Source organism: Sceloporus undulatus, chromosome 2 (genome assembly GCF_019175285.1).
Source record: "Sceloporus undulatus isolate JIND9_A2432 ecotype Alabama chromosome 2, SceUnd_v1.1, whole genome shotgun sequence".
Classification (NCBI taxonomy): Eukaryota; Metazoa; Chordata; class Lepidosauria; order Squamata; family Phrynosomatidae; genus Sceloporus; species Sceloporus undulatus.
In genome coordinates this window covers 240,167,779-240,181,475 of record NC_056523.1, presented here as the reverse complement: position 1 = coordinate 240,181,475, position 13,697 = coordinate 240,167,779, and the positions used below count along the sequence as shown (strand labels likewise).

The window sequence follows — 13,697 nt, the reverse complement described above, 5'->3', positions numbered from 1 at the left end:
TACTGAAGAAGGGCAAGGAAGAAAGTGCCAAGGTAGGCTTACTATCGTATGACTTACTGAAAATAATGACCACTGAAGATCTACAAGAATTCATCCTAGATAATAAGAGCATCAAAAGAGTCAAAGAGTTCCCATGCCTTGAATCAAATATTGATCAGAACAGCAACTTCAGCCAAGAAATAAGAAGACTAGGATTGGGAAGGGCAGCTGTGAAAGAATTGGACAAGATAATAAAATGTAAAGACATAACAGTAAAGTGAGGATTGTCCAAGCCATTATATACCCCATCACCATGTACAGATATGAGAGCTGGATATTTTAAAAAGCCGACAGTAAAAAACCTAACTCACTTGAGGTTTGATGCTGGAGATGAGTGCTGAGGATATTATGGATGGCCAGGAAGACAAAAAATGAGTTCTAGGATAGATCAAACTTGAACTGACCCTGGAAGCCAAGATGACTAAATTGAGCATGCTGTACTTTGGCCACATCATGCAAAAAAAGGAATCATTAGAAAAGGCAATGATGCTAGCAAAAATGGAAGGTAATAGAAAGAAATGTAAGTATTCCCTAGAGGAATAGGCAAGAGTTGAAGAGGGGAAATCAAATACGTTACACTCCGCTTCGCTTGATCTGTAAATTTTGAGAATGCCAGAGGGGAAACACCTGTATTAAGCTTTTAAGGATTTTTTTTATTAGCTTTCAGTCTGACTAGCATACATTTTGACAGGTCAGTATAAATTGGTGATTTGTGTCTTCAGTCAAAGTAGTTACATTTTAATTAATACTTCTCACTTCACTATTTTTTTCAACTTAATAAAACATCAGAATGTTTTTAGATCTTGTTCTGGCTTTATTTGCAGAATAAAAAACAACCATGTCTTCCAAGTCAAAGAACACTAGTTTAATTAAGCCAATTGCAGGAGAAATTGGTTATACATACATTCTTTAGATGGAAGGTCATGGTTACTTTTACACACACACACACAGAGAGAGAGAGAGAGAGAGAGAGAGAGAGTGACTTCTGAGTTATAGAATCTGCTGACCTACACCCTTGTTGCCCATGATCTTTTTGTCCTTAGTACTTTAGTTTCTAATTAATTTAGGCTTACAACAGTCCAGATTTACAACTGAAGCTAGGTTTAAGGAACTGGGAGCAAACTGTGACATTTTATGGTAATTAGAAAATTTTCCTTTTTTTTTCATTGGTTCAGTTTCAATGTTGTGAGATTGTCATTCAGTAAGATCATTTTGAGAACATGCTTATGGCAAGATATGACTTTCAGTTGCAGATTGGATTATCTTTTCAGTCTAACACTCATCCCAGCTTTGAGACTAATATGTGTTTTGCTTTACTATTGGGTTGATTATCTATGCTGGAAACAAGATAGAGGAATGTATTCATACTGCTGGATTGCTTCATGGCTTTTCATGCCTATTGATTATATGACCCACTTGGATCATTTTGGTGGTAGATTGCTTGGCACAGTTTTAGATGCCAGCTACAAATGCTGGTGAAACGTCAGGAAGAAACTCTTCTAGAACATGGCCACATAGCCCGAAAAACCCACAAAATACTATGGATGCCAGCCATGAAAACCTTTGACTTCACACTTTTAAGAAATCGTTTTTTTCCCTTGGAAGTCCTATTCAGGAATCTTGTCTACTGTCTTGGAATACTTCTGCTCATCTTCAGCTAGTATCCCAGTTCTGCCAATTCCTAGAAGAGTTAGATCAGGTCTTGGTCGTATATATTTTAGTATACAAGGAGTTGCTTCTAAACACTGTAAAGGTCCTTTTAACTAGTGAAGAATACTGCATTAGGATTTTAACCTGCGTCAAGTTTGGGAATCATCAGTCTCTTTTGTTGCACCAGCTGTATTGGCTGCTAGTCTGTTTTAAGGCTCAGTTCAGGATGTTGGTGGTTTTTAAATCACTAAATGATTTTAAGGCTAAAATATCTAAAGGATCCTCCCCACACGTCTGCTTGCTCTAAGATATAAATCCTGTGCATGTAGTGGTGGCTCATGAGAGGACTTTTTCCACTGTGGAACCCAGTATGTAGAATAAAATATTCTGTTTTGCTAATGTTTTGTTGTTGCTGAAGGGCCCTCTGTTTCCCACATCTAAGGTCCAAAACATACTGCAGAAATAATCCGCTTTGAGACAGCTTTAATTGTCTTGACTCAGTTCTAGGGAATCTTGGCAATTGTAGTTCATTGCGGGACTGACAGAGAAGGCTAAATGCCTCACAAAACTACAGTTCCCAAGAATTCCCTAGCACTGAGCCAGGGAAGTTAAAGCAGTCTCAGTTGGATTATTTCTGCAGTGTGTTTTGGACCTAAGCTATTAGTTCTGCCTTCTTGGGGTATATCAGATTTAATCGGTTGCTTTTTGATGTTTTAGGGATGGTTTTTAATTTATTTCAGTGATGCCTATGTGCCTTTTGGTCTTGTTAAGCCAGTTAGGGCACCTGCATATTGGAAGGAGAAGGTGCGATAGAAACAAATAAATGCATAAACAAGCAAGCCAGCTTAACAACGTTATTGTATGCTTATTTATTTATCAGTTGAGTGCAGTAGGGCCTCTGTTTTTTAAAAAACAGGATTACATTTTCTTTTGTTCTATCAAATGTATTTTTTGCCCATGAACTAACTTTATAACTGAGAATTTGGATTTTGTCTGTTTTTGGCTTGGAAACTACAAAATTCTAAGTGTTAACAAACTGTATTCTTTTGCAGTGGTTCAGTGCAAGTTTATACAATAGATAGTTCTACAGGCGCCATGCAGCTGTCTCATAAACTGGAGCTAACACCCAAACAGTATCCTGGTAAGCCCAGTCACATGAAAACTGATGTGGAGTTATAGATTTCTTTCTGGATATAGCTCATTCTAATTCAAAATTAATGATCTGGCAAATAAATCAGGTGATAATGCAAGCTGCCCTAAATAATACACCACCTATTCAGTAATGTTGATAGATCTCATCATGTATGTTTCATGTTGCTGCATGTGTAGACACTGTGTTTTTTCCTCCCCCTTTTTAATTTTTACAGTCTGTGTATGGATAATAGATAAAGTTTTAAATATTAATGTTTCAGCACTTTAAAGATTATTACAAGATTTTAAAAAAGAAACAAAATGAGTCATATTTATTTAAAATATTGCCCTTCATCTCTTGTTGTTGTTGTGTGCCTTCAAGTTGTTTTGGTTTATGGTGACCATAAGACAAACCTATAATGGGATTTCCTTAGTAAGATTTGTTCAGAGAGGGCTTGCCTTTTACCTTTTTTTGAGGTTGAGAGAGTATGATTTGCCCAAGGCCACACAGGTTTCCATGGCCAAATAGGAATTTGAACTCTGATCTCCAGTAATAGTCGTGTGCTGAAACCACTATATCATGCTGGCTCACCCTTCATCTATAACAGTGGTGCAAACCTTTTCGGGGCCGCATGCCCCAACTAAAAGTTTTTCAGGCACTGGAGGCTACCTGGTGCCAGGGGTGGGACTTGCGCCCTCTGAGGGTGGGACTTCTCACTCTTTTCCTGGCCCTCAGCTGTCTCTAAAGAGGCAACCCTATTACTGGGTCATAAAAAGCGACCTTATCACTGCATTCTCTTGGCAAGATTTGCTTAGACGGGATTTGCCTTTGCCTACCTCAGAGGCAGGAAGAATGAGGCCTCCCCAAGGTCACCCAGCGGGGCTTCCATGGCTGAGTGGGTATTTGAACCCTGGTCTCTGGAGTCATAGTCCAATGGTCAAACCATTACCCCACATTGGCTCTCACTAGGATATTTAGAGGACCAACAGCCAAGTATGGAAACAGTGTCAGTTACAATATTCAGACATTCTAATTATATCTCTTGAATACTATGTCTTGCTTTAGGACAGAAAAGGGATAATTCGGAAGTCAGTTGAATATGTTTAGGTATGTATGTATGTGTGTATGACACAGCAACTGACCAGCAGTAGTAGTGAATAATCAGCCATCTCATTGCTCCTGTATTGACTGTAATATAACTGAAACAGTAGTGGACAAAAAACTTTGTCATTGCTACCATACTAACAGTAATATAAATGAAACAGCTACTGAGCAACAGTAATAGAGAGTGATACTAGCAGAGATTCTCTGGGTGACACGTGGCGCAGTGGTGCCACTTGTTAGTATTAGACAGCAGGAGGCTTGGTAAACTCCCTTTTGAAAACCTTTTACTGTGGAAACCCTATGATGAGACAGTCCAACATGAAACAAGTAATAGTGCCAGGATGTACTCGGGGAGCTAATGGGTTAGAGTAAAGTACAAATGTGAGTAGTAATGGAGTTAGCTGAGACTGAAAGGACATTCACCTTTTGATGTGTTCAGAGGCAAAAGGCAAGTCTGAAGCTGCTCAAGGCAAGCCTTACCCGAAGAGATCCGCCTTAGTGGAATGGTGGAAGTCTTTAAAAAGGCATTAAAAACTTACCTCTTCCTACAAGCCTACCCTCCCAACTCCTTGTAACAAAGTTTCCCTCCCCTTACTGTTTGATGATGTAAGTTTTTATAATTGTGATTTTAATAATGTGGAATGTTTTTAGCCAATATTTGTGGAATTAATGGATATTGTTGTGCATTTTTGATGTGTCATTTGTTTTGTATTGTATTTGCCTCTATACTGTACACCACTTTGATCTTGGGAAAAGCGGTTTATAAATAAACAATTTATTTATTTAATTTATTATGGAACCTGGAACGTGAGAAGTATGAATTGGAATCTAGACATAGTAACACAAGAAATAGAAGATATAACATGACAATACTTGAGGAGAGCGAGCAAAAATGAACAGGAACGGGATGTTTTTAATTTGCTATTTCTGGAAGCTGCTGTCAGCCCTACTCTGAGAGAAAGGGTGCACATAATAAAGAAGATACATTTTGAGTCAGATAATTGCACAGCGTTTTACATTTATCCAGTACTGCCATAAAACTCTAGAAACATTCTGATCCAATATGTTTCAGAATTTACTGACAATGTAAGAAATAGATTTTCACTATTAAGTATCATTGATCGAGAACCTGAAGAACTATGAGCAGAAGCCAAGGACATAATCAAGGAAGAATGTAGAAACAATGGATGATAGATGAGACACTACATACAGTAAAGGAAAGAAGCAAAAGTACATGAAGATAGAAACAAAACTAGAACCATGCACACAGTTGTGCAGTGTCTAGTGTGAAAGGATAAAAAGGACTATTATAATGATCAATGCAGAGAAATAAGAGACAATAACAAAAAAGCAAGATCGAGAGACCTCTTTCACAAAATCCAGGAACTCAAAGGGAAGTTCAAACCAAGGGTCAGAATGTTCGATGACAAGAAAAAGAGCATAGTACAAGATCAAGAAGAAATAAAAAGATGCAATACCCAGAAGAGTTAAATAAAAGAGATGGGAAAATAAACGACATATAGAGTGAAAAACAGTATGAAGATGAACCCCAAATTCTATAAAGTGAAGTGGAAGAGGCATTAAGGGAGATTGGGAAAAATAAATCATCAGGAACAGATGATATTCTAACAGAAGTGTTACAGTGCACACAAACAGAAGCAACTCTAGTGCTAACCAATATGTGCCAATAAATATGGAAAACAAAACTGTGAACTCCAATGCAGTGCTCCTTGTCATCCTCTTCCTCTTCCTTTTTGTAGTCACTCCTGCTGCCCAAGAAGAACAGCTTCTGCTGATCGAGGCAGTTGCCTGCAGGACTGGAAGTGGCCATGCTTCCTCCAGCAGAAGCTCCTCTTCTTGGGCGGTGGGAGCGATTGCAAGCAAGAGGAGGAGGAAAGTGGCCGTGGCAGCACCTGTAACAACACTGGGTAGGACTTGGCTTTCTAGAAAGTGGACTCCCCATTCTTGGTCAACTGCACCCTGGCCTGGTTGGCGCCCCTCAACCACCCAAGGGAGGGATGATAAGCTGGGAACCACCGCCGCTGCCGCCACCTAAACCCCCGGGGGAAGAAGAGGCCAACTTCTGGGAAGAGGAGAACTTCGGCTCTTTGTCTCCTGTAAAGTCCCCTGGCACCTGCTTCATGAAGTCACATTGTCCCTAATGGCAGTGTTGCCATGTACACACACCACCATTGGGGACAACAGAACTTGAACATATGCAGATTTTTGTATCTGCGGGATGTGTGTATCCCCTGTGGATATTGAGGTCCCACTGTACATCTGAGCACTAAAGTCAGAATTGTGTAAGCCATTGTATTCCCCATTCTCACATCATGTACGGATGTGAGACCTGGACAGTAAGAATAGCAGACAGAAAGAAAATCCACTCATTTGAGATGTGCTGGAGAAGAGTGCTGAAGATACCATGGACAGCCAAAAAGACAAACAAATGGGTCCTTGGACGGATCCAGCCTGAAATCCCCTTGGAAGCCAAGATGATCAAATTGAGGTTGGCCACATTGTTAGAAGGCATAGATCTCTAGAAAAGATAACGACACTAGGAAAAATAGAGGGTAGTAGAAAGAGAGGAAGACTGCATGCCAGATGAATGAACTTACATCAGGGAGGCCATGGAAATTTATTTATTTTATTTATTTATCTAATTTGTATGCCTCCTTTCTCCCCGGAGGGACCCAATGAATGAATGAATTTGCAGGAACTAAACAGAGCAGTGGAGGATAGGGGACATTGGAGCTGTCTATTCCATAGGGTTACCATGAGTTGGGATTGATTTGAGGGCAATTAACAACAAATGCTTTAGTAATTTACTTTTACTATTTATATTTATTTAGATATACATATTGATTTTTTTTGGTCCTAAAAATATACATGAAGTGACGTGTTACTAGGAGGGAAAAATTGTACCCAACACCGCTGTTTTTAGATCAAGCATATCATGCAAATCTCTTTATGCTGTCCAGGACAGTGTGCTGACTAAGAGTTGATTACATAAATCAAAGATAACCAGGGGGCAGCTGTAAACTGTTCATGCTGTTCCAAGTGCCTTTACTAACCTGAAAGGAATTGAGGCAGGGATCCAGCAAGCCTCTAGAACTGAGCCGAGAACCAGCTGTTATCCAGTAATAAGGTTTGTTGTTTCTTTTGAACTGCTGACCCATGTGCCATATTACACACTGCATAAAAATAATAATTTAAAAATTTTGAACCAGGGAGGGGCTGCAGTGCAAGAAATAAGCCCCATAGGACCCATCCAATACTGTATAGCTTTCCTCTACATTATTTCTCTTTTATGTAGACACATAGCTTTCAAAAATTTCCATAATATTCTATTTATTTGGTGTAAGGAATGTTTGAGAGCCTTTGTGTCACCATTGTTTGAGCATACGATTAGGACTCTGGAGATTGGAGTTTGATTCCCTGCTGGGCCATGAAAATCTCCTGGGTGATCTTGGGTGAGTCACATAACTCTCAGCCCCCGAAAACCCCATTTGCCTTAGGGTAGCCACAAGTTGGAAATGACTTGAAGGCATAACAACAGGTTTGTTTTAGGGTAGCCATAAGTCAGAAATGACTTGAAGGCACAACAGCAACAAAGGAATGTTTAAGCAAAATGTAGAGTTTTACAAATTCAGAATTGTAGTATGATAGCTATGCATATACTGCTCCCTTTTGGTGTTTAGCTACCACAGCTAGGCTATTGATGTATAATATCAGATACACCGAACTTTTTAATACCTGTACATCTTACACAATGGAGTTCAGTACAGATGGAGGAGGGAAGCTTTCTTGCATCCCTTGCTTAAGCATGTTCATGGGCATGCATGTACAGGCTGCAGGAGGGCCATTTGTCAGGGCAAAGGATACCTGTGCCTGACACCCTGCCATTCAGCTCAAAGAAGTTATGCATGCTTTAGAACTTGAATCATTTTGCTAAAGGCAAGAAAGAGAACATGATGAGGATATGAGACACATGTCTGTCCCATTTATCCTGCTGACTCTTGATGTTGCCTGTGTGCAGCTGTGCCCATGGGGCAGGGGTAAGATTGCTGAACTTATGGAACTCTTCCATTTACACCTTCAGCAGATTACATTGTCCCCCTGGTCAAAGAACCAGTGCTAGCTTTTTGGTTGTTGATATTTCTTTTGCTTTTTAAATAGATATTTGGAACAAAACAGGAGCTGTTAAACTTATCAGATGGTCTCCTGATAACTGCGTTGTTATGGTGACCTGGGAGTGTGGAGGTCTTTCCTTATGGAGTGTATTTGGTGCTCAGCTTATCTGTACTCTAGGAGGAGACTTCGCGTAAGTATTTTAAACATATTATTTTTAAACAGAGGAAGTACAGGAAAATACCTCATCTCTTGATCAGCTGCTTACTTAAGCATGAAACAATTGCTACAGTTTATCAAATGAATGTATATAAAGAATCGTGTCTTAACAATCATTTGACAACGCTTTTTGAATGGTCTGTTAAAATTCTCCTTACAATATGTTAAGCTATATTTGTTTCTATTAGAACAACCTCTTGCACTTATTTTATTTCAATTTATATTTATCCTGCTTCTCCCCCAATAAGGGAATCAAAGTGGCTAATGTCTTAGGAGTTTATCAAACGGGATGAATTTCTTTTAAATTTGAATGAAAAGAAAGTGGGGCCAGAACGCATTCACTTAAAGTAGCTAGTTTAGCACAATTACGTGAATGTGCATTGCGTTTGAACTGGCTTCCCATTGCCCAAAAATAGCATGCCATTGCCCGAATTTGTGTGTGGCAGTCTGTCACACAATAATGTGAAACCACATGATTGCATTCGGACTAACTTCCCATTGCCCAAATTTGTGTGTAGTGGGTTATCACGCCCCTGGTGGCGCAATGGTTAAATGCCTGTACTGCATCCATTCACTCAAAACCACAAGGTTGCGAGTTCAAGACCAGCAAAAGGGCCCAAGCTCGACTCAGGCTTGCATCCTTCCAAGGTCGCTAAAATGAGTACCCAGACTGTTGGGGGCAAATTAGCTTACTTGCTGTTCACCGCTATGATCTTTGGAATAGCGGTATATAAATAAAACAAATTATTATTATTATTATTATTATTATTATTATTATTATAACATTAAACCCCATGATTGTGTTCAGATTGCCATTGGATTATACTTCCAATTTCCCTTGTCTGATAAACTCCATATTATTATTAACCTTTATTTATAAAGCGCTGTAAATTTATACAGCACTGTACATACAATCATAGTGAGGCTTGCTATGAGGCCCAGCACAAAACCTGTTTCTGAATCCTGCTACATTTCCTATATAGCTTATACAGTTCTCCCTCCATATTTGCAGGGGTTAGCAGAATGAGACCCTCACAAATATGGAAAAACCACGAATATCTCCACCCCCACTCAGAAGCCAGTTAAAGGGAAGGGTGTGTTGGGAAGAGGAACAGCTCTGCACGCTCCTTTTTCCCCCACCCTCCTGCCTCTTTAATTGGCTGCATGCCTCTTCTCCTCCCTATTCTTTCCTTCGGCATCCCAACGAGAGGATCAGGGAGGAGAAGGCAAGAGGTGCCTTGGCCCCTCTGAGACCCTTTTCCTCCTCGATTCTTTCCCTGGGCATCCCAAAGAGAGGATCGGGGAAGAGAAGAGGTGCCTTGGCCCCTCTGAGACCCTTTGTCTCCTCAATCCTTTCCCTGGGCATCCCAAGGAGAGGATTGAGGAGGAGAGGGCAAGAGGTGCCTTGGCCCCTCCGAGACCTTTTTCCTCCTCGATCCTTTCCCTGAGCATACCAAGGAGAGGATCGGGGAAGAGAAGGCAAGAGATGCCTTGGCCCCTCTGAGACTCTTCTCCTCCCTGATCCTCTTCTTGGGCCGCCCAGGCAAAGGGTTGGGGAGTAGAAGGGTTTGGGGGAGAGGGCAAGACACCTCCTGCCTTCGCCTCCCAGATCTCTCCCTGAGCTTCCCAAGGAGAGATCGGACAGGGATTGGGCAGGGAAAGGGAGGAGGAATGCCCACATTAGCGATCTTGACCTCGTGAATAATCGAAACTGAGTCTCAAGGCCATGAATATGGAGAGCCAACTATATTTGTAAACATTTCACGTAATTAAATTTAATGTCCTAGAGCAGCTTGTATCTCTGTTGCCCATATTTCAGCCTCTGCTTGATTGTATGAAGTTTCTGTAGGAGACCAGATATTTTGTCACCTGTTGTTGGAAGATGTAACTCTCCTAGGTTTTTCTACTTTCTAGGTATAGGATAGGAATGTATCTGTGGCTACAGAACTTTTCCTGATGGCTCTTTGCCCAATCTCTCTGTTGCTATTGGGAAGGTTAAATTTGGCACATTAGTTTTTAAATCTTGATTTATTATAGAAAACATTTCTTTTTGCAAATCATCACCAGACTGATTGATGTTATTTGTGTGTGCACATGCACATGAAGGGTAGGTTATATTTGCATGTTTGACATAATATCAGAAAACAGAATAAGAAATTTGTAGTGTTTTACAGACAGGACTTTGTCTTCATTTTAATATGCCTTACTGAAAAGGATGGATTTGGAAATAAGGAGGGGCAAGTCTTTATTGTGATTAGCGTGCCCTTGTGTTATAGGAGTATGAGCAGAAATTCTGTGCTGGACCCTGCATCTTGTTAAATGTTAATATCTACTTTCAATCTAATGTTATTGTTTTTGCATTTTTTTGTTTTAGTCATCAATCTGATGGTACCAAAAAAGACCCTCTAAAGATCAGCTCTATGGTAAGCACTGTTCAACCTACTCTTTGCACATGGATGTACAAGAAAAGGCAAATAAATCCTGTTTGGATTACTGTAATGTGCTCTATATGAGGCTGCCTTTGAAAAGTGCTCAGAATCTTCAATTGGCCCAAAGAGCTTCAGCCAGATTGTTAACACACAGCTCCCTTCTTGTAGCAGCTCCACTGGCTGCCAGTCTGTTTTGGGGTATTATTCAAAGTGCTGGTTTTGACCTGTAAAGCCCTATACAGCTTGGGTCCAGGTTATTTGAAAAACCATATCTCATTTTGTATGGGGAGAGCCTATGAAAGAACTAGAAAAGATTCTAAAATGCAAAGATACACAACTGAATACAAAAGTCAGAATTGTACAAGCCATTGTTTTCCCTATTACCCTGAATAGATGTGAGAGCTGGACAGTTCAGAAAGAAAATAGGAGGGAAATCAATTCATTTGAAATGTGGTGCTGGAGAAGAATGCTGGGTATAACCTGAACAGCCAACAAACAAATGGATCCTAGATCAAATCAAGCCAGAAATCTCCTTGGAAACTAAGATGATAAAACTAAGGCTGTCATACTTTGGACACATGAGATAGCACAACTCATTGCAAAAAACAATAAAACTAGGAAAGGTGGAAAGGTGGAAGGAAGTAGAAAGAGGAAGGTTGCATGCTAGATAGATGGACTTTATAAAAGGGGTCATGGGTATAAATTTGCAGGCACCAAGCAGAGCAGTGGAGGACAGGGGGTCTTGATGATGTCTCATCCACAGGGTCACCATGGGTTGAGATCAACTCGAGGGCAGTTAACAACTAAAACCTCCTTTTATGAGCCTATTAGAGCTTTAAGATAGTCTGGAAAGGCCCCCTGTTCGCTCTCCCCAGAAATAAATACTGAAAAGCATGTATTAGGTGCCAACAAAAAAGGAAACTAGTCTCCACATGCTTGTTGATGGTCTGAATTTATTCTTAAAAAGCCCAGTGTATTTTTTCTTCAAAAGCCCAACATGTTTTTGTGCACTCCCAAAACAGACCTTTTCTCTGTTCCACCACCTTCTCAGTCTTGTTTGGAACAAGGAAAAGGGCCTTCTCTGTGGTTTCCCCCAGACTCTGGAACTCACTTGCTAGAGAAGCCATGTCCCCTTTCATGTTCTTTTTCAGCCATCAGTCTTTTACAAACTGACTAGGCTTTTAATACTGCGTGGTGCTTTTTAAAGATTTGTATATAGTCTTTTAGGGATTTTTAATATTTTTAATGTTTAATATTTTAACTATATAAATTGTCTAACATTTTTAAATGTTAGGTCTATATTTTCATTAATGTTTTTGTATTGTTTTTAATTTTTATTGTTTTAAATATGTTGTTGGCTGTCTTGAGTCCCATTATTGGGAGAAAGGAAGGATAAAAATGAATTAAATAAATTAATAAATAATCTTAATTTTGCCCACATTATTCCAATATTATTTTACAGTTTTAATGTTAAAATGTTCAGTTTTCAGGTTGCTGCCATTACTGTAAATAGCCAGGAGGAGACATTCAGATTCATAAAGGCTTGCCATGTAGTAGTAGAGAGTGATGTTTATATTTTGTGACCATCTTGATCATTTTCTTTAGCTGAAAGGGTGGAGGGTGAGGTCTTATAATTGCTGAGTTGAGGTGATGGTGAGGCAAAGCTTTTTGACATGTTATGATATTTTCTTGAGTGTTATCAATCTATAAGTCCAGATCAGTTTGGCTACCACCTAACTGTTTTTTGCTGATCACAGAAGAATTAATTTTTAGTTTTGTACTGGCAAAAATTAGTATTCATTTGCCTTTTTATTATAATATGCATTGTGAGTAAAATATAATATCAAAATGCAATATATTGATAAAACTCCTATATCAGGGTAGCATGGTATAAATCTCTTCATGTCGAGTTACTAGTTGATTGAACTATGCAGTCCTTGTATTGAATATGTAGCCTTTGCACAATCCAGTGTGCAACAGCACTGTATGCATAGTTCCACTTCAGCAACCTTGAAACAAATGTAGATATTCTGCTTCAGACAAAAGTGTTCAACTATTTTTATAGGGGATTTTCAGCATGCATAAGTCACCAACAGATTCAGCCACTGTGTGACATTCTTATTAAAAAGGAGAATGTTATTTAATACTTTATCCAAAAATAGGATTTCTCTAAAAGGAGAGATTTTATCTGCGTATCAGGTTTCATTCAATACTGAATAGACTTTCTTCTGACAAGTACACAAGCCTGGGCAGCTTCAAGATGGGATGGTTGTTGTTGTGTGCATTCAAGTCATTTCTGACTTATTGCAAACCTGTCACAGGGTTTTCTTGGCAGAATTTGTTCAGAGGGGTTTGCCGATCAGAACATACTTGGACAGACTGGATAAAAATTTCCACATAACTAATATTGTCTTTTTTACCATTCAGTTACCCATTCAAAATTAGGAACATGTGAACTGGCTTTTTAGGTTAGGCAGATTTTTTTAAACTACAAATTCTGTAAAGTCAACTGTTTATTCAAAAATTCTGTTGGATAATTTACACTTGTTGATGTTTATACCTCATTTTTTTCTTCACTAAGCAAACTTTTAACTGAACACTATAGCCTTATACCTTCTTATGACCCATTTGAGCAAAGTGATAGGACTTCACCTGCTTTTGGGACCAATCAGGCCACTGGAGACTAAATCCAGTTTAGTCCCAAGTGGAGTATGAATGAATCTTGTTAATTGCTGCTTCTGCATTGACCATGGGTTATGCAATCACCTACTGATGTACAATAACATACAAAATCCACAAAATAGTGGCCTGTTACAGACTGCCCAAATAAAGCTGCTTCGGGTCTCTTTGGAGGGATGCTATTTAAATGATGCATGGGTCCTATGAGTCCGGAGGTCGCGCCAAAGCCACACTCCATTCCTAAGCACTGGAGTGCAGCTTTGGTGCAGCCTCCAGATTCTTAGGATGCATGCATCATTTAAACAGCATACCTC

General features: G+C 39.5%; 1 protein-coding gene across 3 annotated transcripts in view; it reads left to right on the top strand.

Annotated features, from left to right (window-relative positions):
• Positions 1-13,697, top strand: part of RIC1 (RIC1 homolog, RAB6A GEF complex partner 1) — a 70,881-nt gene that overhangs the window by 30,713 nt on the left and 26,471 nt on the right. For all 3 annotated transcript variants that reach the window (XM_042449297.1, XM_042449298.1, XM_042449296.1), the window contains exons 8-10: positions 2,742-2,830; positions 8,105-8,249; positions 10,650-10,698. In XM_042449297.1, the coding sequence (XP_042305231.1) occupies positions 2,742-2,830; positions 8,105-8,249; positions 10,650-10,698 (283 nt within the window). The remainder of the gene's footprint in view (positions 1-2,741; positions 2,831-8,104; positions 8,250-10,649; positions 10,699-13,697) is intronic.